This window comes from Mustela nivalis (genome assembly GCF_964662115.1).
Source record: "Mustela nivalis genome assembly, chromosome: 4".
Taxonomy (NCBI): Eukaryota; Metazoa; Chordata; class Mammalia; order Carnivora; family Mustelidae; genus Mustela; species Mustela nivalis.
The window spans coordinates 98,939,769-98,965,327 of record NC_139023.1 but is presented as its reverse complement, the minus strand read 5'-3'; the positions used below and the strand labels follow the sequence as shown (position 1 = coordinate 98,965,327).

At 36.0% G+C, this 25,559-nt stretch overlaps 1 protein-coding gene across 1 annotated transcript in view; it reads right to left on the bottom strand.

Moving 5' to 3' along the window:
• Nucleotides 1-25,559, bottom strand: part of COL25A1 (collagen type XXV alpha 1 chain) — a 464,458-nt gene that overhangs the window by 146,287 nt on the left and 292,612 nt on the right. Inside the window, exons 6-7 of the mRNA XM_082728561.1 lie at nt 11,711-11,737; nt 11,538-11,564 (exon numbers count right to left, since the gene is read on the bottom strand). Coding sequence (XP_082584687.1) covers nt 11,538-11,564; nt 11,711-11,737 — 54 coding nt within the window. The remainder of the gene's footprint in view (nt 1-11,537; nt 11,565-11,710; nt 11,738-25,559) is intronic.

The following is a 25,559-nucleotide window of genomic DNA, read 5'->3' as shown; positions in this document are numbered from 1 at the left end:
TAAAAAAAAAGATTGGTGATATCTCATTTAGTCTTTTTTTTTTTCCTCACTTGCCAAGAAACTCAGATTGTTCAGGCTGATATGAAGACATGGGAATGAGGCAGGACTTACCATCTGTTGCCCCCGGCACCTCCTAAGCTTATATTTAGTTTTTCTACTTCACATCACATCACACAGGCTTTGAACCAAAACAACACTGACTCTGACACAGCAGTTTCTCTCCTCTTGTTCCCCCATCATCATTTTCCTATCTTCGTTCTCAATTCCAATGAATTCCTTCAGGCCTGTCACTAACTAAAGTTCCTGTCTTGGAAAAAATGTTACTAGTTTTTTGATGTTTTGAACACTACATTAGAGGGTTTTAATAGCCGCTTTTCTACCACTAAGGTTCCTTTATTAACAGATTCATGCCATACTCACACGTTAATAAAGCACGATTAGACTGCCCAGTTTACTTGGTATAAGGAACTATGGAAACAATAATTTTGCATTATTACTCTTGCTATTCTTTTTATTCTTATGACTACCGTTTTTATTATTTGTGTGTGTTGAATCATTCAAGTTTATTTGTGCAAAATATTTAAAAAACTAGTGATCAGTAAAGACTCCTTTGAATATCAATATTTTTCAAACAAAATTTAACTGATTTCTAAGAGAGGAAAATCAAAGCTTCCTGCCTCTGTCACTATAGAAATGCATTTGAAGTAGATTCTTGCAACTGACATGATTTTTCGACAAAGCCTGTCCTGTTTGCCACTTGTGATTTACAGGCTATGTCTGCTACCAGGAGCTGCTGGACACATTAGTGCAGGTATGCTTATGAAAGGGTGCTGCTGTCTCGCACTAAATGACTTTCCAGAGACCCATCTCATTCAGACCTACAGGAACTGTTCTCCCTAAACACAGTCTGTCAATGCATAAGCCATTATTCCACCCATTCTGAAGGGAAGAATCAAAAATATAGTCCGATATTCTAGTCCCTTCTGCAAATCCTGATGCACCATCAAAAACCTGCTGTTTCATACTTTCTTGATTTCTACTTGGTGAATCCGCTTCACTAACATTTTTGTTGCTGCATTTGGAAGTGTTGGAAAAAGAAGGGTGGGAATTGCGCTGGATTTTATTAGTGTAAATTGCTTTTAATTTTCTATATTTCCTACTTGAAATATGCTCATTATTCATAGATATTACCAACTACAGTATGATCAATTTTCTGTCCATTCAAATACAAATTTTAACATATTTACCTAAAGGCTTAATTTCTCTTCCTTATTATATATTGAAAGTCACCAACCCCAAATCTATCTTTCCTTCCACATTTTATTATATGCTTCATTTACTGCATTAATGCAAACCATAGCTCCATACTTCTATGGATTAATAAACATAAGATTCTTACATACGATTTCAAGTGAAAATTAACTTGCTTACATGCACAATAAAAAAGAATAAAATATGTATAGTTTTGTATTTGATAGAAGATCATGAATGTATCAAGGAATTATTTAAATTATTTAGAAAATATCTATAGGCACTTATAAAAATTCAGACAAAAATATAAATGGAATAGTATTAAATATATATACTTGTATCCTTTCTCATCTGAAAATTTTCATTCCATTCATTTTTAAGAAAAATGTGTAGTGGTGTACATTAGCATGAGAAGATTAAAAGGTATATCCTTTCAATAAATCATGTACAAAATAAATCATGTACAAAAGTAAAAAGGAGACTACTGTAGTTTATTTAACCAATGAGTATAAGACTGGGGACAAATGAAATCTTTCCTTTACTTCATAAAATGGAATGAATAATTATTTTATTGCAAAGGTCACTACATTAAAAACATTGAAAGAAAACCCCATGGCTATGGGGTTAGAATGGCTGGTTAGAATCATTCTCCAGAATTCCTTGTCAGAGGATATGTTTAGGATGGATTTTTATTTAATTTTAAAGCATCCATGGTCATTAATAGAATCTTTAGGTAAAGGCTCAAATCTCAAGCTTTCCACTATTTTGTTGTCGTTTTAATACAAGGGTTTGCAAATTGTTCATTTTTACTTCTAAATGTTTTGTATAAAAGTTTACCCAACTGGATTACTATATTTACAGGCTTACTTACATAATTTTTTTACATTAGAAAAAAAAGTACAAGACTTATAAAGTGTTTTCTTTTTCTTATTTGATGGGCTCACTCACCCATACAACCAACAACTGAGATATAATTCACAACACTGAATTCCAAGGGAAATATTGTCTACATATTAACAATTGTATGCAAAAATAACTTATTTATTTTAAATTGAACCACATCGGGACACATATACAAATGTTCCTAGGTTTAATTCAATACCAGTTCTTAGTGGTCTGAAGTACGACAGAGAACACTCAAAAGAGAACTCTGATTATAAAAAATACAACAAGAACGTTTGTAAATCATAACGAGCTTGCTGTTTCCATGCCAACTTCTGCTGAATCTGGAAAGCATTAAAATAATTTTTTCACAATTTACTTCTTACCATTGTATTATATCCCTTCCCTTTTCACAGGCAATACATTCAGTACCAAATAAGTAGTGTATTCATTAGGGCTGAAGAGAAAGGCAAGGGTTAAGTCAATAAGGACATCAAATTAATATCCAGGCCTAAATGTTTTAGCAGAGCCAAAGAATCTGTTTAATCATTCGAGTCAACAAAGGTTAAGATAATAAAATAAACTTCTAAATGCTTTCCTTTTCTGGAACTTAATCTTTCTTGCTGAAGATGTTTTTAAGATGCTATCAGTTTTGCGTAGTCCCAGCTGTTATGAAAATTTACTTGAATACATGGGGAAGAGAAAGAATTTTATGAAAAGAGTTAAGCAGAGCTCCTGGGTGGCTTACTGAAACTGTGAGAGCCCAGCACTCATTTAAAACCAGCTGTTGGCTGATGATGTTAAGACCAATAACCACTAAATCTTTCACTTACCAGGCCTTTGTGTTATTTGGCAAGGTGATGGTAGCCAACTGATTAGAAGATTAATATATAGTCAAAAGATAAATTCATGATATTTGTTCATTTTATTACTCAAGTTTGATTAGTAAACTTACCACAATTTCAGAGCAACATACTACCCTAATTTAAACAGACAGTACTAAGCATTAGAACAGTTTTGCTTATTTTTAAAAATATGTTTTTAAGTCACAAAGATAGGGAAAAGAAATATGAGCCACTAACATCAAAGCCTTGAGTACCATTGTGATTCCCAGGGCTGTGGTTCATGACGAGGGCAGAGGCTCTTAAGAACTGGGCAAACAAGAAGTCCTCTTAGAAGACCAATGATAGCAGTAATAATGGGTGCAGAAAACAACGGGAAAAGTCTTGAAGGTCTTGAGTCTTTTACACTTGACATTCAGGTTCTGTGACTGATGAAGAAATATAAAACAATCTTTTGCAAAGAGAGGCTCAGAATAAAAGTGGAATCAAGGGGCACCTGGGTGGCTCAGTGGGTTAAAGCCTCTGCCTTTGGCTCAGGTCATGGTCCCAGGGTCCTGGGATCGAGCCCCGCGTCGGGCTCTCTGCTCCAAGGGGAGCCTGCTTTCTCCTCTCTCTCTGCCTGCCTCTCTGCCTGCTTGTGATCTCTGTCTGTCAAATAAATAAGGGAAATCTTAAAAAAAAAAAAAAAAGTGGAATCAAAGTATCTTGGAGAGCATGTAAATACAGCATTATAAACAGCAGAAAACAGACTTTATTCATCTGGTTATCTATCCTAAAGAAAAAAAGTCACTACTAGTTAATATAGCAGGATTTTAATATTATACTATAATTTTCAAATTGGTTCTGACAAGTTGAGAAGAAAAATTGTATTATAACGAGGGAACTGGGTATTCTGATGTCCCTTGAATGGGGATTAGCATTCCCCTGCCCAATTACGTTACACGAGGTTCCTGGGTATGACTGTGATGCATTCGCCCATTTGTTTTCTGGAGGGTCAACAGTGAATGAATTGTAAAGACTGAGGTGACCATGACTACAAATAAAAAAGATGCTCCTATTTGCAACTGTGTTCCTCAGACTTTTCACTTTCATTCACAGAGGCATGGAACTTAAAAGTTGAAAAGGTACTAGCAGCCACCTGAAGGCAGCTTACGATCGTGGAAAGAGAACAGAATTTGAAATCTGGGTCTGACTCCCAGCATTGTCCTTTGGTAGATGTGTGTATGTGAACATGTAGAAATCATTTAATCTGCTTGAGCTCAAGTCTCACCAGGAAAAAAAAAAAAATAATTCATATTATGGGGCGTTTGGGTGGCTCAGTTGGTAATGCACTAGACTATTGGTTTTAGCTCAGGTCATAATCTCATGAACCATGAGATCAAGTCCCCACTTGGGCTCTGCACTCATCAGGGTGTCGGCTTGACATACTCTTTCTCCCTCTCCTTTTGCCCCGCCCCTCCCCCCACTTTCCACTTTCTCTCTAAAATAAATAGATCTTTAAAAACCGGCCATATTATTTATTATTCTGTTAACTAAATCACTGCATTAATTTTAAGGATAAATGAGAAAATATATGGAAAATGTGATCTGGAAGTACCCAGCCTCAAAACCTGACTCTGCCACTAACTGGCTCTGTTATTGTGGACAAAATATTTAAACCTTCTAAATCTTGGTTTCTTCATCTGTTCAATGAAACAATGAAAGCAACTATTCATAGGGCTGTTGAAATAAGATACATCTTCATAGAATGGTTAGTGCATCTTAAGAGATCAATAAAATTGCTTATCATTATTATTGGTATTATTATTTGAGCCATAGGCATTTTTTGTCAGCCCTATTGTTTCATATTGAGGTTGATGACTTCAATAACTAACTTGTTGGTAGGGGAGCAGCCTGACCCACTGGGAAAGGTACAAACAAGGGGTTGAGAGAGCTGGGTGTGAATTCATTTTCCTACCACTTACAAATTATGTAAACTTGGGCAAGTGAGTTCACTCCAGATTCTTCTCGTGCAATATGGCGAGAATGATCAGCTTTGATCAGTCAAGGATTTGTTATAGGTTTTCTCATACACTTTTTTATTTAATCCCTGTCATAACCAGAGGGGCAGATAGTGGGAGAGTTGGAATTCGGTCCCATCCAGTCTGACCCCAGCCCATGTGTATATAATCATCTCACCCCACTGCATGCACTTTTCCTACTTTTCTTCCCTCATATCCTATCTTGCTGAACTGTAGTAAGCCTTGGAGATGCTGTGTGCAACTTGCCTAATTACTTGTAAGACTAATAATTATAACTATGACATGTGAGGTGTAACTTCTTGGTCTAATGTTTGTTTAGCCTAGGAATGCCCCTACAACTCTGACAGCAGGTCTCCAACCTCTGCTTGATTGCAGGGTACAGTCATAGCCTTAGATCTCTGTGTCACAAACTTAGGATGAAACAGAATGAAGTCTTGGTGACTGACATCACAGAAAAAGCACCATCCTTACCATACAGCCCAATGGCCTAACTGCAGAAGTATGGACATTTGCACAAATGCACTGAAGATTAATGGCAAATCTGTAACAACATCTCCCCAGGAAACAAGGAGGAAAGATCAGGATGCATTCAGCTGTGGAAATCTAACAACCACTGTCTTGTAGAATAAAACCAAACAATATCTACGGTTTCTATATTAAACCTAAAATTGTAAGCTCAAAATTGGTTCAATAAACACTGACAGAAAGCTCATGCCAAAAAAGTTAGCCCACTTTCTCCTGCACTAAATCATATGCCATCAACAATATTCAAAGATAGTCAATGTTAGTCCCATTTACCTTTTAACTTCTTGCAATCTGGCTTCTACTGCTTAACAAAATGTACTCCCTAAATATCTCGTGACTCCAAAACATCAAAATCATAGGCTTTTTATAGAATTCATCCCTATGGTTTTCTTTTTATTAAGAGGATTTCATTCATTTTTTTTCTTTTCTCTTTTATTTTTTAACGTAGCTCCTCCATTAATGTTCAGATTTTGTAGTGTCCTGGTTTTGACTTTGAATGAATGCTCGCTCTCTTTTCTGACTCTCTTTCTTTAACCCACTCCCTAAATGTGGATATTTCTAAGTGGTTCTCATGTCACCCTTTCATGCACAATTTTTCCACTTCCACAGTTTCTATTCTCACTGGGGACACTCCAGCTATGGAACGGTTATGATACCACCTCAGATTCCCAGTCTTGTGCTTCCAATTGTTTGCTACATTATTCCAGTGAAATAATTCATCCAGATCCCAAATTCTACACGACTAAATACTAACATATTTATACTTCTGTCTTCTGACCAATTTTATCTAGCCAGAAACTTCAGCCCTATCCTTATCCACTTTCTCAACATTAGTCCCTACATCCAATTTAATGATTCATGCTGAATTTTCACCTTAGTATCGTCCTATTTCATTCCCTGACTGCAGTTTTTTGTTTGTTTTTTAACTTGACCCTGGCCCCAAATTACCAATGATCACAGCTTTGGATATAAATCCCATATGGATTGAATTAATCTCCTACCCTCTGCTTAAAGACTCTTATTAATTTCTCCTCTACTAATGTCAACCCTGGTTTTTCTTCTTTGAATTTTTGTTTGGCACTTGTGGCAATTCCTCTTGGTGATATTGAAAACATGTCCCATAGAACTAATGAAGTTGAAACCAGCAGAAAGTTCAAAGTTTGTTTTTCAGAGAAACATTTCCCCCCAGTCAGCTATTGTGTCTTTTCAGAACCCACTAATAAATCCAACAGCAGTCTCCACAGAAACCTAGGCTCAAGGTCAACTGATATGATTCCAGCATATAAACAGGTATGATCCTGCATTCAAGCAAGGCCTTGGAGAGATAATGAGCCCAAGATCCCACCCAAATTATACTAGCTCTTAGACAATTCCCATAGCCCTTTCCCCTTGTCCAATGGTTAGATTTGCCTCAGTATAATGTTAAAGGCTTTGTCCAAGGAGGAGCACAAATTTGATTAACATAATGTACAATGCATGTATAAGCATGTTTTCTCAGTATGTCTATGCAACCTCATGCCCGCCTTTAAATGCGATGGCAAATCTCTCTTTTCTGAATATTTATCCTAACCATAAATAAAAGGAACCCACTTACCCCTTCTCAGTGAGTCATAGCTTTGGAAATTATGCCTTGTGATCTCCTACTTGCTGCAAATAATGTTTCCTTTATGTGACAACTTCACTTGGTGTGGTCTCTATCTGTTACTTATCAATGAGTGAACTGGTCTTGGTTTGATTACAAGATGACCCAACTTTCCTTTTCAACACCAATCTCTTTGGCTCACTTCCAGCTACAAAGTAACTATGTGACGCTGTCTGGCTAATGAGATGTGAGCTGAAGTCTACTATGAAATTCACGGGAAAATTTTTGTTTTCTTGAAAAAGACTTCTCCCCCTTTATTCTTCCTGCTGATACATATGTGATGGCTGGACTTGAAACAGCCTTCTCCAACCATAAAGAAAATGCCAAGAGATTCACAGAGGCTTCCATAGTTACATCATTGAATTATGTTAATCACACCACCAACTACCTTCTCCAAACTTCTCATTATATAAGAATAAACTAATATCGCAGTCTGCATAAAAAACATGAGCTCTCTCTCATATTTTGGTGACTCTTGGAATTCCTTCTTTGGCTCACCAACATAGCCCCTCCACACTGCTGAGCTTCTCATTCTGACAGAGTATTCTGCTGAATGTGACCTCTTTCCTCCAAGGAAGGGGTGTTTCAGTGTTTCAAACTGAGCCAGCCCATCCTCTCTGCTCACTTCTCCCTGAAGACTGGTCATTACCCTTACAGTCCAGGTTCTTACAAACTTATCCTGGGTGACTGACAGTTTCTGGTCTTCTTTCAAGTCTCTTCCAATTCCACTCTATGTGAGATACCATCATCAGGAAGATTTTCACAAAGAACTTTTGGTAATAATACCAAAGAGTCCAGTGGTAATATACATCAAATAATGTACTAAAAAAATCTTCAATGTCTCCTTTCTGCCTATCACACTGAAACATTCAAAATACTTCATAATATGCCGTCAGTAAAAAAAAAAAAAAAATCAGCCTACATAATGTAATTTTTCTATATTTCACTTATATCCTTGGCAAATAAAAAATGTTATTGTCTTTAAATGAATCCTGTCATTTCCCAATTGTATAGTACTATTTATATTATTTCTTCTTTCTGGAATGTGTAACGTCTTCCCTCTTCATCTTCTCTTCTAAAGATTACCCATTTATCAAATCATAGCTCAAGTGTCACCACTTCTACTGTGTCCAATGATTCTTTAAAATGGAAGAATTTTTAACTTTTCTAGCATCTCTTGGCATTGTGATTTAAGGCATTTAACACAACCAAATAGTTTTCTCACTTGAGTACCCATGATATTATCAGCAACTTGAGGGCAGTAGTGATGTAAGAATATTTTATTTTAACATTCAAAAAATATTTATTGAGTCCTTATTGTTCTAGCTGATGGTATAAACAAGATAGACCAAGCCCTTGTTCTCATAGAGTTTATGTAAATGGTACAGCATGTTTTACAGATAACAAGCAAGTAAATAAATAAACAAAAGAGGAGAATCTCAGATTTAGATTGGGTAGTTGGAGAAGTCTCACCAAGGAAGTATTTGAGAAGAAATCTCAATCACCAGAAGACAGCAAATAGAAAGTCATCCAGCTGGGAGTGAGTGTGATATGTTTGAAGTACACATAGAGGAGTTTGTGGCTGGAGCATGGTTGGGGGGGAGAGAAGAGTAGTGTGAGATAAGGTTAGAGACTTAAGCAAAGGCCAGATCTTGAAGGTTCATGAAGGGTTTGGATTTCATCTTAAGGTTTAAAACAGGGAGTAAAATGATCTGATTTATAATACAAAATGATCTCTCTGGCTGCTGTGTAAAAAATGGATTATACAGGGTCAAGAGTAGAAGCAAGATTATTTGGAAGGCTGCCACTGTAGTCAAGAAGATGAGATGATAGTAGGTTGAATTTGGTGGTAGTAGAAGAGAGAGAAAGAGGATCCATTTATAGTTCCTATAATATTAAGCATGGTATCTTGAAGATAAAAGAAATTCAATTATATTACTAAATATATGTACAAGTATTTCCAAATAGTTTTACCTTCTTAATGTCTTTATTATCTTCAACACTTTCCTGTTTTGAATTGCATAATATGACTTAATATATTCCTGTTTGACAGTTGGGAAGCCAAAAAGAAAAAAAAGGGGGGGAGGGGGAACCCATATTGAAGGAAACAGTAGAAATCCTATAACAGTTGATAACTAACAAAGAACTGAAATGATGAAGGGTCATATTGTTAATGACGGAAGAAATAAATTACTTGAAACAAATGGTAAAAAGTTGAATTCAAAAACCATGATAGGATAAAAATGGGCAGGGCATTCAAATACAAAGATTGACATTTTAGAAAAGAGAGTCTCCATGAATGTTAGCTGGAATAGTGTGCCTACGGAGGATGTGAGTAAAGTGAAGTCTCATTAAAATTAAGACCTTTTCTGTTCTGACTTACTTTTGATTCTCTGGAAATTATAAACAATTCACTTTACTATGTTGATATGATAAATTTCCTAATCAGTACCTAATACTTTCTTACTAGAAAGTAAGTTTTATTTTTTGGAGACCATTATCTGTGACCTGCCTTGTTTCTAAATTAGGAATCTGAGAAAAGGTGCAGTTTGGTAGGTTCTTATTCTATTTCACATATACCTCCCAGGACATTTTAGATTTTTAATCCATGAAGATTCACCTTGCATGATAAAATCAATCCAAATGCCTTCAAACAAAAAGCAAAATTCTGGGGAAAATGCGATCAATTTTTGCCACTTTCCACCTGAAATGCTAAATGGGCCCTGAACCGTGTGAAACTTGGCCTCAGTCCGTGTGAAAACTGGCTGAAATCTGTATGAAAGGCAGTCTGGGTTCGTCAAAGTAGTTCATGAACTTTGGCCAAACTTGCAAGGAAACTGGTCCAAGTCTTAGTTTGTAATGCAACATGAAACCAGGTGAATTTCACATGGTTTCAGGTTTCATCCTGAAAATTTGGCCTGGCTTTATCATCCATCATCACTTTTTGGAACGATGAAAGCCAACACACCTTTTTGAAAATGAGGACTGTGTGCATGCTGATGACAGCTAAGCTGCGAACCACCCCTTTACTTCCTTTGCCAAAAGAAGATTTCTCAGAATGGAAACAGTTTCCCTCTTACCTGGAAAGGGTAAGTTGAGTGATTTTGAGATTTTGTGCGGAAAGAAATGATACTCAATACATGGAGACACGCTATGTGAAATAATCACCACATACAGAGCAAGTGGCTATCCTCTAATCATTTAAGGTTATGAGAATTTTATTCCATTCACATCCACGACAGATATCATGATGTTTAATCTCCTCAACCACTAGCATGAGCTTTTAGCTTGAAGCTAGTCATCAGCTAGAATGACAGCACGAGAAACGAAATGCTTGGAGGCATGGTCATTATTTTTATATAAAGAAATGGCTGAAGAGTGGAAAGGAAAACAAATCATGGCATACATTTTATGTAGTTTAATAAACACAAAGAGATAAGACTCCAAATTTTTCAAGTTTGCATCAACTACATCTTTTGCAATAAAATCTCTACTGCAATATAAATGAATTCAGTAATTAACAACATACACCGCATTTTACAAAACCCCTACAGTTTCTGTTTTCAACCTGAAAGTTTTAAATGTGCTTTTCCACTGTAAAAAATGACTCTTCAACCAAATACTCGCTCTTGTGCATAGTGACATGAGAAAATTGAGAGGTATGTCTGAACGGAGCCACTACATCATTGGAACAGTATGTCTGAACATTTGGGTAATAAGGCACAGATGTGAAGCAGAGAACTTGGCACTACCAAGGTAACAACAAAGCATTCACCATTGTGTTATAATGGTTAAAAGAGCCACATTTGAGAAGAATAAAAGAATGCCCCTCCTCCCTGGAATGCTAAGTTATATTACACCTTTTATCTGCTTAAAAATCTATAAAATTAAGAAATTCAAATAAGTATTATTCAAATTTATGATGAAGAAGTAAAATATAAAATGCATTAATATTTTCATCTATAATATAACATACTTATGCAATAGCACATAAAATTTAACTGCAGAAAAAGGTCAAATTTGACAGGAATCCAAATGGCCTCATTATTGCAAAACAATGCATGCAAATCTGAAGGACCCAATAGCCAAGGGAATGGTGGCTGTTACTGACTTTTTAGTAGTGATTCTGGCCCTTCATCAGAGGGCTAATTATTGTACAGTGTCCTATTTACAGGTATCAAGTTAAAGCAATGCTACAGGATTTATCCATTAATTATTATTAAGGCTATTTCACTTACAAGTGGTATGGCATTTTTTGCCAGCTATTTCTAAACCATGACACAAACACAGTTATAAAAGCCAAAGCTACTTTAATTCAATAAGTTTGGAGCTGAAAATTAATTTTCTACCCAGGATTGGAAGAATACAACTTACCCGAGGTCCCTGATCACCTTGTTCTCCCTGTAGAATAGGAAAATGACATGATAAACAGTTTTAGTGTAAAGGCTATATGTGATGCGCATTAAAAAGACCAAAATAAAACATAGCATAGACCATACCAATGGATTTCCACTAACTTAATTTGTTTCTGCTACACGTTTTCTTACCTTATCACCTTTTGGACCTGGAGGGCCCTAAAAAAGAAAGAAAGAAAGAAAGAAAACACTTTTTAATAAATTTTTAAAAAATTATAACTTAAACAGATCAGCAGTTATCTGCAAGGGCAAAGAGGTATACCCATCAGTGAGGTTTATCAAGGAATTTTAGGCTACAAAGTATAATTATAAGGTGGTTAGAATGTGAAAATGGTATAATACATATACTATTATATATATAGTTAGTATAATGGTATTTATAGTATGGTATATATCATATACCAGTATGCATGGTACTATACCATACTGGTACACATACCAATAAAGTATAGTACTATAACGTAGCATATACTATATATACTGCCATACTACATACACAGAGAAAAGTGCACAAAGTCCACATGTCTTAATTACATAATATGCAAAATAAATTTTCACAAGTTAAATGTACCTATGCAAGTAGAACCCAACTAAGGAAAACTAGAGGGCTTATGGTAACATTTTCTTATCATTACTCTCAACTACTATTTCTGACCTCTGACAAAATAGTTTGTCTCTTTCTGTACTTTACAGAAATGGAATCATACCAGTATGCGTATGACCTCCATTGCTCAGTAAGTGTAAAATATATGCATAATTTTGTATGTAGCTGTAGATAGTTTGTTCTTACTGCTTTATAATATTCCATCATGCAAATAAACCATAATTTACTTGTTTATCCTACTTGGTCGATGCCATTTGTTTCCAGGAGTTTCTAGGTCTTGATTACTGAAAATAGTACTGCTACAAATATCTTAGTTTATGTCTTTTGATTAAAAACTGTATGCATTTCTGTTGGGTGTAAATCTAGGAATGGAATTATTAGGCTATAGAAAATACCTAATATGTTTAGCTTTAGTAGGTACTGACAAATCGTTTTTCATTGTGATTCTAACAATTTATACTCCCATCACCAGTTTACAAGAATTTCAGTGCCCCTATATCAATACCAATACTTGGTATTTTCCATCTTTTTTTGTTTTAGACATTATGGTGGGAGGTGTAGTAGTTTCACACTGTTTTAACTTGTATTTCTTCAGGGATTAATTAGTTTAACTCCTTTTAATGCATGTTTTGTCCTTTTTGCATCTTCACCCACAAAGTGTCTATTCATATCTTTTGCCCATTTTCTATTGAGTTGTCCTTTAGACTTACTGAAGTTCTTTACATATTGTAATATCTGTATGTATCAAGAGAGAGGTATGAGTAATTTACATTATTCTGAATATGAGTTTTCTATCAGTTATTTTTTGCAAATATATTCTCCCACTCTGTGTACTGTGTATATTCTCTTAACTGGGTTTTGATTAACGGAAGTTTAATTTTAATAAAACTCCATTTAACATTTTTTTCTTTTTTTCTCTTCTTGTATTTCATTTAAGAAATCTTTGCTACTTCAAGGACATAAAGAGGTTCTTTTATGTTTATTCTAAAAGCTAAAAGCCTTATTGAAACTACTATAACACTGTATGTTAACTATACTGGAATCAAATTTTTAAAAAATTAAGATAAGTAAAGTAGAGATGTTATATACATATATAATGTAGAATATCACTCAGCCATAAAAAAGAATGAAATCTTGCCATTTGTGGTAACACAGATGGATCTAGAGTATATGATTCTAAGTAAAATGTCAGAGAAAGACAAATACCATATGATTTCATCCATATGTGATAATTAAGAAACAAAAGAAACAACAAAGTAGAAAAAAAGAAACAAAAAAGTAGACTTTTAACTATAGAGAACAAACTGGTGGTTGCCAGAGGGGAGAGGGGGATGGGTGAAATAGGTGAAGGGAATTAAGAGTACATTTATCATGATGAGTACTGAGTGATGTATAGAATTGTTGACTCACTATATTGTACACCTAAAGTAAATATAATACTGTACATTAAACTTATATTATTTGAGATGGTATGGTACACAAAACAAAGTAAGAAAACCAACAATAAAAAAATAAAGTAAAAAATAGAGGTTTTATTACTTTATTTTTCATACTCAGATCTGAATTCATGGAGAACTGATTTTGTGCATGATGTGAGGTCAACGTCAAGATGGTTTTTCTTCCTATGTGTGGATCAAATTAACCCTACACCATTTATTGAAAATGAATCTTTTCCCCATGGTAGTACAGTCTTATCTTTGTCATAAATCAGATAGCTATACAGATGTAGCTCTTTTGGGATTTTCTACTTTTTTGGGCAGCCGTCTATTCTTAAGCCACATGGAGATTTTCTTCATCTCTGAACAAAAATGCTAGCAGGACATAGTATTTCTAGAGGCATCAATACAAGCCCCCCCCCCCAGCTCTTAAAATTGAAATCATATTTCAGCTCAGCCTACTTGAGAAACTGGAGCATTTCAAAGTTACCTTCAATCAATCTCTCACCTTCACCTGCGAGTGACAAAAAGGCTGGGAAACGAGTGTAAGTCTAGACTAGAAGCACAGCCAAGGTTTTAGCAAAGTACTCCTTCCTAAGACCTTGTAATGTCATTTCAGGTGGAAATGTAGGAATAATCAGTCTACTAAAATATCTCTTGCTGAGTATCTGCTACAGAGGAACTGTCCTAAATTCCTACTCTCAGTTGTGAGACTTCTGGTAACAGCTGTGAGGTTATCATGAATTTAATAATAACAATAATATCACGTCTGGTAGTTTATATATTTTACCATCAACAAAGAACTTTCACCTGTTACTGTATTTAATCTTGTCCCAATCCAATGAAGAGATTATTATGATATTCCTTTTATAGATGCCAAAAATAAAATTCAAAGATTATCAAGGTTAGATCTCTTGCAAGTGAGTTAGCCAGGACTTTAACCTAGTCTGTGTGACTAGGTTAGGATGATAAGTGTTGGGACAGAGCTCTAGAACTGTATTTTCATAAAGAATGATTACTATGTTTCTGCCTTCAACAGATGCCTTCTGAAATGGCTCACAATTACATTTCCGAGTATCCTGTAGTGACCCCAGGATCTCAAGTACAAAATGAGAGAAAGAGTAATTGTAGAGGTTTAGAGAGAGAGAGAGAGAGAGAGAGAGCTAAGATAACAGAATCAACTAAACAAACTCTTGTTTCTCTTATCCCCAAAATAATTGTGCCATTAAAACAAAGGAAAACCAAGAAATCATTTTTCTTTATGTTTTCAGTAAAATTTTAATGTTTTATTAATGTTTTCAGTGAATCAATTAGTGAGTAATTGGTATAGACTATGCATCTATCCCTGTAAAATTAAGTCTAAAGAATTTATTTGATTGTTTTTAACACACATAAAATGTTCTCTAATGCTCTACAAGTAGGGTATTATTTTTGGTGAGGCAAAGGAAACCCCAAAAAACAGAGGATACCTACCATTCAGTTTAAAAAATAAAATGGAGATTCCAGTCTTGATTTAAATAATATGTTATTTAAGTCTATTTTGATTTATTTTACATTTATATACAAATGCCTATAAAAAGTTTGGCAGTATTCTAGGCACTCATAGAAGGTATGGTGGGAGAAGCTAATTTAGAAAACAAGAACGGTCTGTTTTGAAAAGTTTAATAATCTAGTGCCACAGTTAAACACTTCCTACTACTAGCATTAAGAAAAACTCGCCTAGAAAATCCAGCTACTATCAAGTTACTTACTTTATGTATGTCACAGTGGAACTCCTCCCCTGCTCCTCCCCCTTAACCCCCAAAAGCTTCTTCTTCTTAAAGTTTAGTTTCTTTTTGCTGTTGAGATTTTAGAGGCCAAGCCTCTCATTGTACCAGTCCTCTAAAGGCACTTCATTAGGTTTTATGGCATGTGTGAGGTCAAAACTTTTCTAAAACAATTTACAGTGGTGAGCAGGGATGAGTTTTTTCCCCAGAGTTCAATGACTAATGCCAAAATCACATATGAAAACTAGACTTCTTTAGACAGCTTGCCATAAGAAAGGATCCTTAATTCATGAACACATAAAAATTTGCATTCACAATTGAGCAATAAAATACTGCTGTTTCAAAAGAGGTTGTTTTTGAGCAGACTGAATGGCGTCCTGGCACCTGCCAGCTCAAGACAGAACCGAAGCAGAGGTCAACCTCCATTCACAGCTGTGGTGGCTGCTTCGGACACTCCAGACCCCACTTGTGCTCTTGGGATTAATGGCAGGTGTTTTCTTCTGCTCTAACTGAAATCCCATTCTTCTTTCTGAATTGGATCCTCTTCAGTGCAAATATGGATTGAATTTGAAGGAAAAAGAGGATGACCTTAGTAAACACAGACAGTATTTCAAAATTTGGGAGCCATGGTTTTCTTCTAGGTCAAAATATTACAGAGGAAAGAAAGGTATCTTTGATTATTAACTTTTTAAAATTAAAGCTGGGTCACTATTTAAATTATTTTGTCTTTTGACTGATACTAGCTAAAGGATAGGCAATAAATGAAATTAAGGAATATTTGAATTACAGTATATTTTACATGGCATTTTGTTGTTCCCAGCTGTACCAAATTTGATAGTTAATGGATGTGTTTGTTGTTCAGGTATCAGTATCAGTGACTGGCAGCTATTTGAAAATAAAACTTTGTTCTAAAACAAAGTTGAGGTCAATGGTAAGTAAATATGGTAAAATTAGTGGTTGTAAATAAGGTAATAGTGAGTCATTATTTATGACTCTTTATGTAAGGCTTCTTTTGGAATTCCTTTCCTTCTGGTTTGGTCTGGTAGGTTGGAGTCAGATTTTTTATTATGTCTGCTTAAATAAATAAACAAGAATGTTTGATGTGATTATTTCTAATAAGTTTTTATCTTATTAGCCCTAGTTACATAAATTTTAAAAAGTGTTACCAAAGCTTTTATTATTAACAGTAGTTGGAACGTTTCTTTAGAGTGGTGTTAGAGTGTTATTAATTTACTACCAATATACGTATAAATACCAGTGGTAATTTCAAATTAGTCCCTAATCAAATGACTTCATGTTCAGAATTAATGGCAACAATCCTGTTTGTACCAAGCCTTTAATATGAATCTTGGCCTATACCAACTTCAGCCTCCCCAAATCCATTTCTATCCTAGTAACAAAGATTTTAGATTTTTTTTCCATGCTCTATTATTTTGATTAAATTATTAAGCCAAACTAAAAGCATTGTGAATGAGAAGCACAATAATTGAGATTCAGTAAAATCTTGGATTTCAATCTGCACAAAACTAATTGAAATATAGCTGGAAAAGATATATTCATGGAATCTGGATATTCCAGTTAAGACCTTTCATTCACTAGAACTGTAAATTTTACCTACTTTGAATGACAAAAGCTAAAGCGAGAATGATTTTTTTAAAGATGGCAATCATGAAAACAAAACTAAATTCTGCCAGAAGTAAAAAAAAAAAAAAAAAAAAAAAAAAAAAAAAAAAAAAACCTGGACATTCTTGGCAGCCAGAGCTGCTAGAATAAGAATGGAGTTATGATTCTTATCCCTGCAAAGTGTAGATCATTCTCATTTTTGGACTATAACAACCCTTCTTCTGATTAATCTTTTCATTACCATGGAGTTACAAAGGCCAGAATGTTTTATTTTCTAAGCATCTATAGCCAACTACCAGCCAGTCAATGTGCTCTGAGTCTGGAGGAAAGTTATGTAAACATAATTGTAATCAGCGGAAGGAATGCTCTACAGACAGAAAAGAAAGTGGGAGAACTGGAGTTCCAAAGATGATACTGGAACTGGCTCTTGAAAGTTGTCCAGACATAAAGGGAGCTGGGAACGAGTAAAGAAGTTCAAGCAGAAGGGGAGAACACGCACAAGTGTGGAAGAACATCATGCTATCAGAGAAAGACAAGGAGTTCAGGGTTGTAAGAACATATGTGGTGTGGGGAGTGGAAACGTGGAATAGTAAGATTTGAGGAAGAGATTCGGGAAGGTTGGCTAATAATACCCAAGTCCCTGGGCCAAATTCTGTCATCAATTTAACAAGGCAGTGGTAAGATCAAGTGTGCTCTGTGGGACTCTGAGAGCATGAAACGCTATCCTTTTTAGAAAGTTGCTGCCGTGGTCCAGGAGATAGATGATCATAGGAGCAAAGGAAAAATTCTAGATTCAGAAGACATTTCTCAGATAGAACCAACAAGACCAGTTAATGGAATGGACATGAGAGCCATTGACAAATCACCAACATGGTGACTCATTTCAAAGTTCATAACATAGTGCATTAGCAGAAAATGGTTGATCTACACTACATAAACTGTGATGAACACAGGAGCTCAAGAGCCAAGTGAACCATAAAGAATTTTAAATCTGGTTTTAGGGGTATTCAAATCCAAATTGATTGTTAGCAGCCTTGGCTGCCCAATTAGAGTAGCTGAGAAGGGGAGAAAATTCTCTACTGTCACTGTTGGGTAAAAGGAGAACAGATGACATATGGTGGCTATACTGTGCAGCCACACTTCCTCTGTATTAACTTACCAATAAAGTACACCGTTTTTACATTTCTACCTCTGCTTTTAGACTGCAAGCTGACTGTGGGCTTACCATATTTAAAAGCTGTAATTTCCCTAGTTTTTTAAGGATAAGGACAACAATCTCTACAGCATGGGCCTTTCTCAGGCATTCTTGCCAACATGGTTTAATCAATGTTCACAGACCCCCTACAAGGCAAGGAAATAGGAAATAAGCCATTTTCCCTTGTTCAAGTAGGATAAAAGCCTAAGTTCTACAGATGGTAAGATTTCTGCCTACTCTCTGACTGCAGCATGAACTGGCCCATTGTGCCAATGAGATAGATGCTCTTAAGCCATACATTCATGAATAAATTGAATTTGGTAGTTTATAGCAAGTATCTGAAACTCACAAAATCATATCGCAAATAGAATTAATAATGGAAAAATCTATGCTTACTTGAAAAATAACGACCCTAGCTATTTACATGTCGATAAATCTACCATACTACAGAGTGAAGTGTTTTATGCATTTAGCTTAGGCTCACTTTGAACTGTGTTCTTCCAAGTATATACCTAAAACCTTGAAATCTATAGTTTTCTGCTTTACTGGTGTAATACATATTTTTAGGGACATTTCTTCTTAAAATCACCTTTTTTTTTGTTTGTTTTGTTTTGTTGTTTGTTTCATAGACTTTTAACTTTGCAAATGACTTCAAGAGGTAATGTGTAAATTTTAAACTTTTTATGGAAAACCTGACATGAAAATGTAGGAGGGCCTATAGGTAAGTATAGACGTGTGTGTGTGTGTGTGTGTGCGCGCATGCGTGTGTGTGTTTGTGTTTGCATATAATTTCTTTTTAAATGTTTCAGATAAAAATAAAAATAAAAAGCAAAAAGTATCAGGGTGCCTGGGTGGCTCGGTCAGTTAAGTGTCTGCCTTGGGTTTAGTTCACAATCCCGGAGTCCCAGGATTATTCCCTGCTCAGTGGGGAGTCTCCTTCTCCCTCTAACCCTCCCCCTGCTCATGTGCGCTCTCTCTCTCTCTCTCTCATTTTCTCAAATAAATAAAATAAACAAATAAATAAGTAAAAATAAATAAATAGATAAATAAAATAAAAATAAATAAAATAATAAAATAATAACCATAATAATAATAATAATAATAATAATAATTTTAAAAATAAATAAAATCTTTTAAAAATTTTTAAAAAGCAAAGGTATAATTTGGAGAAACTATTTCAAAATAAACTACATAAAGTGTCTTGGTGTTTAAGAGCTCAAGTCATGGAGTCAAACATAATTCAGACTGAAATCCTGGTTGTGATCACTTGTGTGAATTTTGGCAGGTTAATTAAATTCTTTAAGCCTCAGTTTCTTCATCTGTAAAATGGGAAAAACAATGTTTATTATTCGGCTAACATCAAATGCTATCCATGAAACAATTTATAGAATGCCTGATTGACCAATGGTAGTGATTATTAAGTACACCATTAATGTTTTTAATATTTTAATTATATAAACATAAATATAAACATTTTTCTTCAGATATTTGACCTGAGGATAAAGAAGGCAAACATATTGATTTCCTAAAATCAGGAGGTGTTGGAGGCCACAGCACAGTTGGAGTCGAGGATCAAACCAGGCCCTGACTTGTGTCTCCTTTAAAATCCAGACACCTTGACAAGGTTAAGGACGGGAAAGTAGAGTAACACTGAGAAAGTGTCTGTGCTATGTGTCCTGCGCTCGCCTACGTGACTTCCCACACGTTCTCCCTACAGAAGGGAACAATGTGGTCAGGGTCTTAAATTCTTAGTTGGTCCTTGTTGTTCTGTACCTCCCATAACCCACTCCCTGGTGGATTGTCTTGCTAATGGCTTTAGCCGAGACTACTACCTGGTATCACGAGGTTAGCTCATAGTTAATGTAAACTTGTTATAGAAACTTGCGGTCATCTGACTGGGTACTGATGTATTACTCCTCCTATTGTGGTCTGCCTTATAAATGATTGTAAGATGTGGAATAAAATCGGCACTGTTGGACATCCTCCTCAGTGTCCCTCTTGTCCCCATCTTTGTCTCTTAATTTCTTTTCACCATCCTCTTACCCTCAGGTTTCCTGGTCGATTTGTCACGCCGGCCGCAACAAGGGGGCCATGTGGTAAGAAACGTGATAGGCATATGGTTGAAAATGTTTCCAGAATACAAAGGTTTAATATAGCTTACCTTGATATTTAGGAGCTATTGCCAAAAGAAAACCAAAGCAGACAAATGCATTACTCAATGACTAACCAAGACTACGCTTTAGGCCCTAGAACTACCTAGTTGCCTTAGCATATAGTAGGTGCTCAATCAATTTTTGCTGAATTGAAACACCCAGAATGAAAAGAATGCAATAAAACTCTCAGTGTTCAAAGCAGCACATATAAAGAATTATACAAGAACCAGATTCAATGTTGCTGCAGAAGAACCGTGTTTATGATAGTGTCAAACTCTGCTAAGTCAGGGAAGGGAATTACAGCTATAAACAGATTTATAGCTTCAGACTTTACACCTTTCATTTTGTATTGAAGATTAAAAGAGACCCAGCAGAAAAGAGTGTAAGTATAAACAGAAATTTCAAATATCAAAACCAGCCCCACTTATTGCAAAACTAATTTTTACAGCTATTCTTGTCTGGGCATTTTCTGTGGTGAGATTGTAACTTTTAAGTTCCTTTGTGATGTCAGTTCAAGCCCTGAACAAGGGACCATAGGTGCCCACGATCAGTCTTAAATCATAAGCAGCTACCATAAGGAAACAATTAGTGGGATCTAGCACTGAAAGAAAATTTAGAAAAACCAAACATTTAAAAAGGACTCTCAAAAGTAAGACTGATGTAGCTCAATGGAGTTAAGGGCTTATAAAACAGCAGGAATCGGGGAAGCTCACTCTGGCTTTCTTTTCTAACACAATACAAATTAAATACAGCCAAATTACTGCTCCTGCCAATCAAAACCAAGGGTTCCCTTCTCTCTAGCCTCATCCCTTATATCCAAATGTTTTAAGTGACTGCTAAAACTTTTTTGTTTAACTTTGCTCTTTTTTTCTTACTCATTTTTAAGAGGTCAAATAAAATGAACTCCATGGTGAAAGACTTGGAATCCTAAACATTCTTTTTGTTGAAAGAAAGTATCAACTTGCTCTCTAAATGCCCACAGTAGCCCCTGTGATTTTATAGCTAATGGTGTAAGCTATCCTACAATACTCTTACCCTCCTCCATAGAATTTGAATGTATTCAGAAGCATAGCCTTCTTTACACCATGGGTTTAATTTATAAGTTTTTTTCAGCATGCTTCCTAATATACTGTCCCAACATAATCTTGCCCAGGCTACTCAAGAAAGCCTGGTTTGCAGGTCACCTTGAATCTTTGCTTCATTCATTGTATTTTATAAAGCACTGCAGTTTTGTGAAGGGCAACTGAGCACAACACAGAGGTAAGGACAGATATCTCTTTGAGTCTAAGGAGATATGGAGAAGGAATAAAAACCAATCAACTATTAAATGAGACCAGGAGAGTGGGGTGCTTGGGTGGCTCAGTGGATTAAGCCTCTGCCTTCGGCTTAGGTCATGATCCCAGGGTTCTGGAATCGAGCCCCACATTAGGCTCTCTGCTCAGCAAGGAGCCTGCTTCCTCGTCTCTCTCTCTCTGCCTGCTTCTCTGTCTACTTGTGACCTCTGCCAAATAAATAAATAAAATCTTTTAAAAAAATAAATAAAATAAAAAAATAAATGAGACCAGGAGAGCCTGAATCTCAGGGCTTGTCTATGATTCTCAAGCTTCCCCTATAAATTAGAAGCCCAGTCTCTCACTCTCTGCTGTTGGCCAAAAGGTCAAAAATTTTTAATGTAAGCTTCTACAACTACCGTGCTTTCCATTTCCACAACCTTTTGTAGCACCACCTCCTCTCCCTGTGGAACAAAGATAATATCCTACCAGGGCACTGGGGCCTCCTCCCCAACCTTGCCAGCTTTGTATCATCGCTCTCAACCAATACATTTCCCTCGGGCTCTTCCCCTTGCTCTCCAAACACATCCATTCGTGCTCTCCAAAAGTTAAAGGGAAGAAAAGTTGCTTTTGCCTTCTATTCCCTCACTTTAAGGTCGTATCATCTCCTATCTCCATCAAACTTGCTTAATAATAGATGGGCCATAGAAATAAAGAAAATTGTATTTGAGGAAAGAGAAAGGAGGCAGCAGAGTAGAAATCATATTTTTACAGTCTGGTTTTGGGAAAAATAAAGTAACGTGAGTTGAAATACATATTGGTCTTAAGGGCATTTCTTTCCATTAGGAAGAAGAAAGCTAAGCTATGAGAAGGGAAACTGCTGAGCCAGTCTTTAGGGCCCTGGAAAGGAGTCAACCTGGGCTAAACTAAAACTAAATAAACCAGAACTTTGGGGAGGAAGGGTTGACAAAACCCAAACATGTCATGACTGTCCAAATTTGTGTCTAAATCTTTTCTCTTTTCACTTTACTCCCTTCATCAGCTATCAAATGTACCCTCAAGGCTTTAATTATTACCTGACTTATGTCCTCAATTCTTTTCCAGGCTGCAGTGCTGCATTCCCAACTGCTCACCAGATGTCTAAGCCAAGATATGCCATCATCAGCTCGAACTCATCATTCTCAAACCAACTTCTCAATTTCTACTGCAAGCCACTCATGACTCCTGACCTTCCTGTTTTTGTTATACACACCACTACTCCTCCAACTTTAAAAGGTCAGTGTTATGTTTGATTTGGTAAATGGAATCTGTTGCCAAGTCCCAGAGATTTCATTCTCCACAAAATCCCTTGAATCTGTCTTTCCATGTTTGTTGCCAGCGTCCTTATTCCTGGAAAACAGGAATAGTCTACAACCTCTCCAGGTCTTCCCTCAATTTATTCCATCCTACATACTTTTGTCAGATTATGTTTCCTAAAGCACATTTCTGAACATATTCCTCAGCACCAAAAATGTCAAGGGCCCAGTGAAAAAGTTATTATAGGCAATAATCCTCCACGGATCCAAAAGCTGTTACAGGAAAGGTTGCGGGGAATCAGGCCAATAGCACTTGACCTGCTGATCAACAGAATATTACCTGCCTCTTGATTTAAGAAGGGAGTATACTATACCTTCATAAGAGACTATTCCTAAAAACTGAACCAGAACTTAATCAAACTTCTAAATGGAACTTGCAGTGTACGAGAGATACAGAGACAGGGCAACAAGTTAAACAGCACCACAAGGAATTCTTTAGATCTATCCAGAATGTGGGGCATTCTATATATAGGTCAAAGGTTGTAGGAAAATTAGTGACGTGAAAAAAGATTTTTCAAAAGAAGAGGCCTAGACACTAAAAGAGTCTGAAGAGTTATAACAATTAAATGCCAACTGAGTTTGGGATCTTGATTCAAACAAACCATCTACAAAAAGACAAGTTTGAGACAACTGGGGAAATTTGAATATGGATTGGGTATGATGATAATAAGAAATTATTGCTGATTTTATTAGTGTTGATAATGAAATGATGGTTATATTTTAAACAGGCCCTATCAGAGATTCATATTTTAGTATTTGCAGATTCAATGACAACATATCTAGGTTTTGCTTTTAAATACATCAGCAAACAAAACAAATGAGAAAAACAAGGGAAAAATAAATTCATGAAATAATATTAGTCACTGATAATTTCTGAAGCTGGGTGACAGTTCCAGGGCAGTTTATAATAACATTTTCTTCTCCTTTTGAGTATGTGTGAAAATTCTCCAAAGAAGTAGTTACATAATTAAAAATTTTATTTTAGGCAACCCTTCAGATTCCCACTGACTGAAGTGTAAACTTCTGCCTATGTCTGAAGTCCTCTATTATCTGCTCCTAACTTTCCTTTTGTGTTTTATCCCCTCTCCCACCTCTGCCCCGATCCCCAACATGAGGATTCTGTCCTTCAGTCAGCCTGGAATACCAGCAGTTCTCAGAGGAGCCTTCACTGCTCTCACTGCTGTCCCTCTGTTCCTGCCATTCTTTCTACTGAATAAGCTTCCTTAAGTATCATTAGACTTGAAATAGTTATCGCACACCTTCTTGAAACCTCTTACCTGGCAACGTGACCTATGGAGCTATTTGGAAAGAAAAAAAATAATAATAATAACCACAGCAGAAATTTGAGTTTCTGAGAGAAATGTTAGTCCCAGTACAAATGTTACTCCAGTAAGCATCCGGTCTCCACCCCTCTACAATCTCACGGTCATTTATGACCCATCATTAATGGCTCGTCTCAGTGACTTCTCTTCGCTAAGCTTTCCTTGCCCCTCCTTTGGAGACGTTTTCCCTTTTGAATTCCTAAAGCACTTGTGACGCTTTGATAAAACTCCGCTCACCATGCTAGGTATAAGATTTGTGCTTCATAGTAAGCTATCAGGGACCCTAAGGGCAAGGAGAAAGGCATATGGGGGAAATATAACAAACAATGCCTTTGGAAGTTTTAACATGTACTAAAACATGACCTTAGGCAGGTCACTTAACCTCTCTGACCCTCAGTTTCTGCATCTGTGGAACGGAACAAACAATATTTACCTCATATGTGAGTTGCAGGAAGTAATTAAAAGAACATATGGTCTGTAAATATTATTTCCTTCCACTCTTCTCTTCCTAATTCAAATGCAGTCTTGTACCTTATATATGGTAAGTATTAATAAATATATTATCAGATTTCTTGCAACAGAGGTCTCTAAGAAGTTATCAGAATCAACATTAGTATTCCCTGAATAGCCTATTGACTTTCAAAAAGCCAACATGCTTCCAATGAATGTTTATGAGGATATATTTGACTTCAGCTAGAAGTTGTGCTTTTTGGGGTCACTATAATTTCTCATCTGTTGACTCACAACCCTAGTCAGAGAATAAAGACTAATAGTAAATGGAATAAAAAAACTTTGCACAGTCTCTTGAAGATGAACTCTACTCAATGAAATACATATTTCTTCCCCTGTCTCAAATAAGGAGAGATGTTTTTGGCTCCTGTCTACCTCCTGCCTGTGACTCCCAACTTTTAGAAAGAATGTTTTATTTTTACTCTTCCCACGTTTTCAATACTGAGTCATTCCTAAAACCATGGCAGTATTGCTTTGAAAACCATCAGACCACTAAAGTCTCTAAGTAAACTCATAGTTGGAAACCTGGTGACTATAGCTCACAGAGCTAACGACTCCTCCTTTAGCTTCTCTGGCAACGCCTTCTGCTGGGTCTTCCACCATCTCTGTAGGAGAACTTCCTTTTCCTTTTTCTCTCTGTAATTCATAACTAACCCTCCTCCACCCATGACTTATTTTACCCTCGATAACACACTTTCTGGGCATCTCACTCATTTCCACAACTTCAGTTGCTACTGCACACCCAG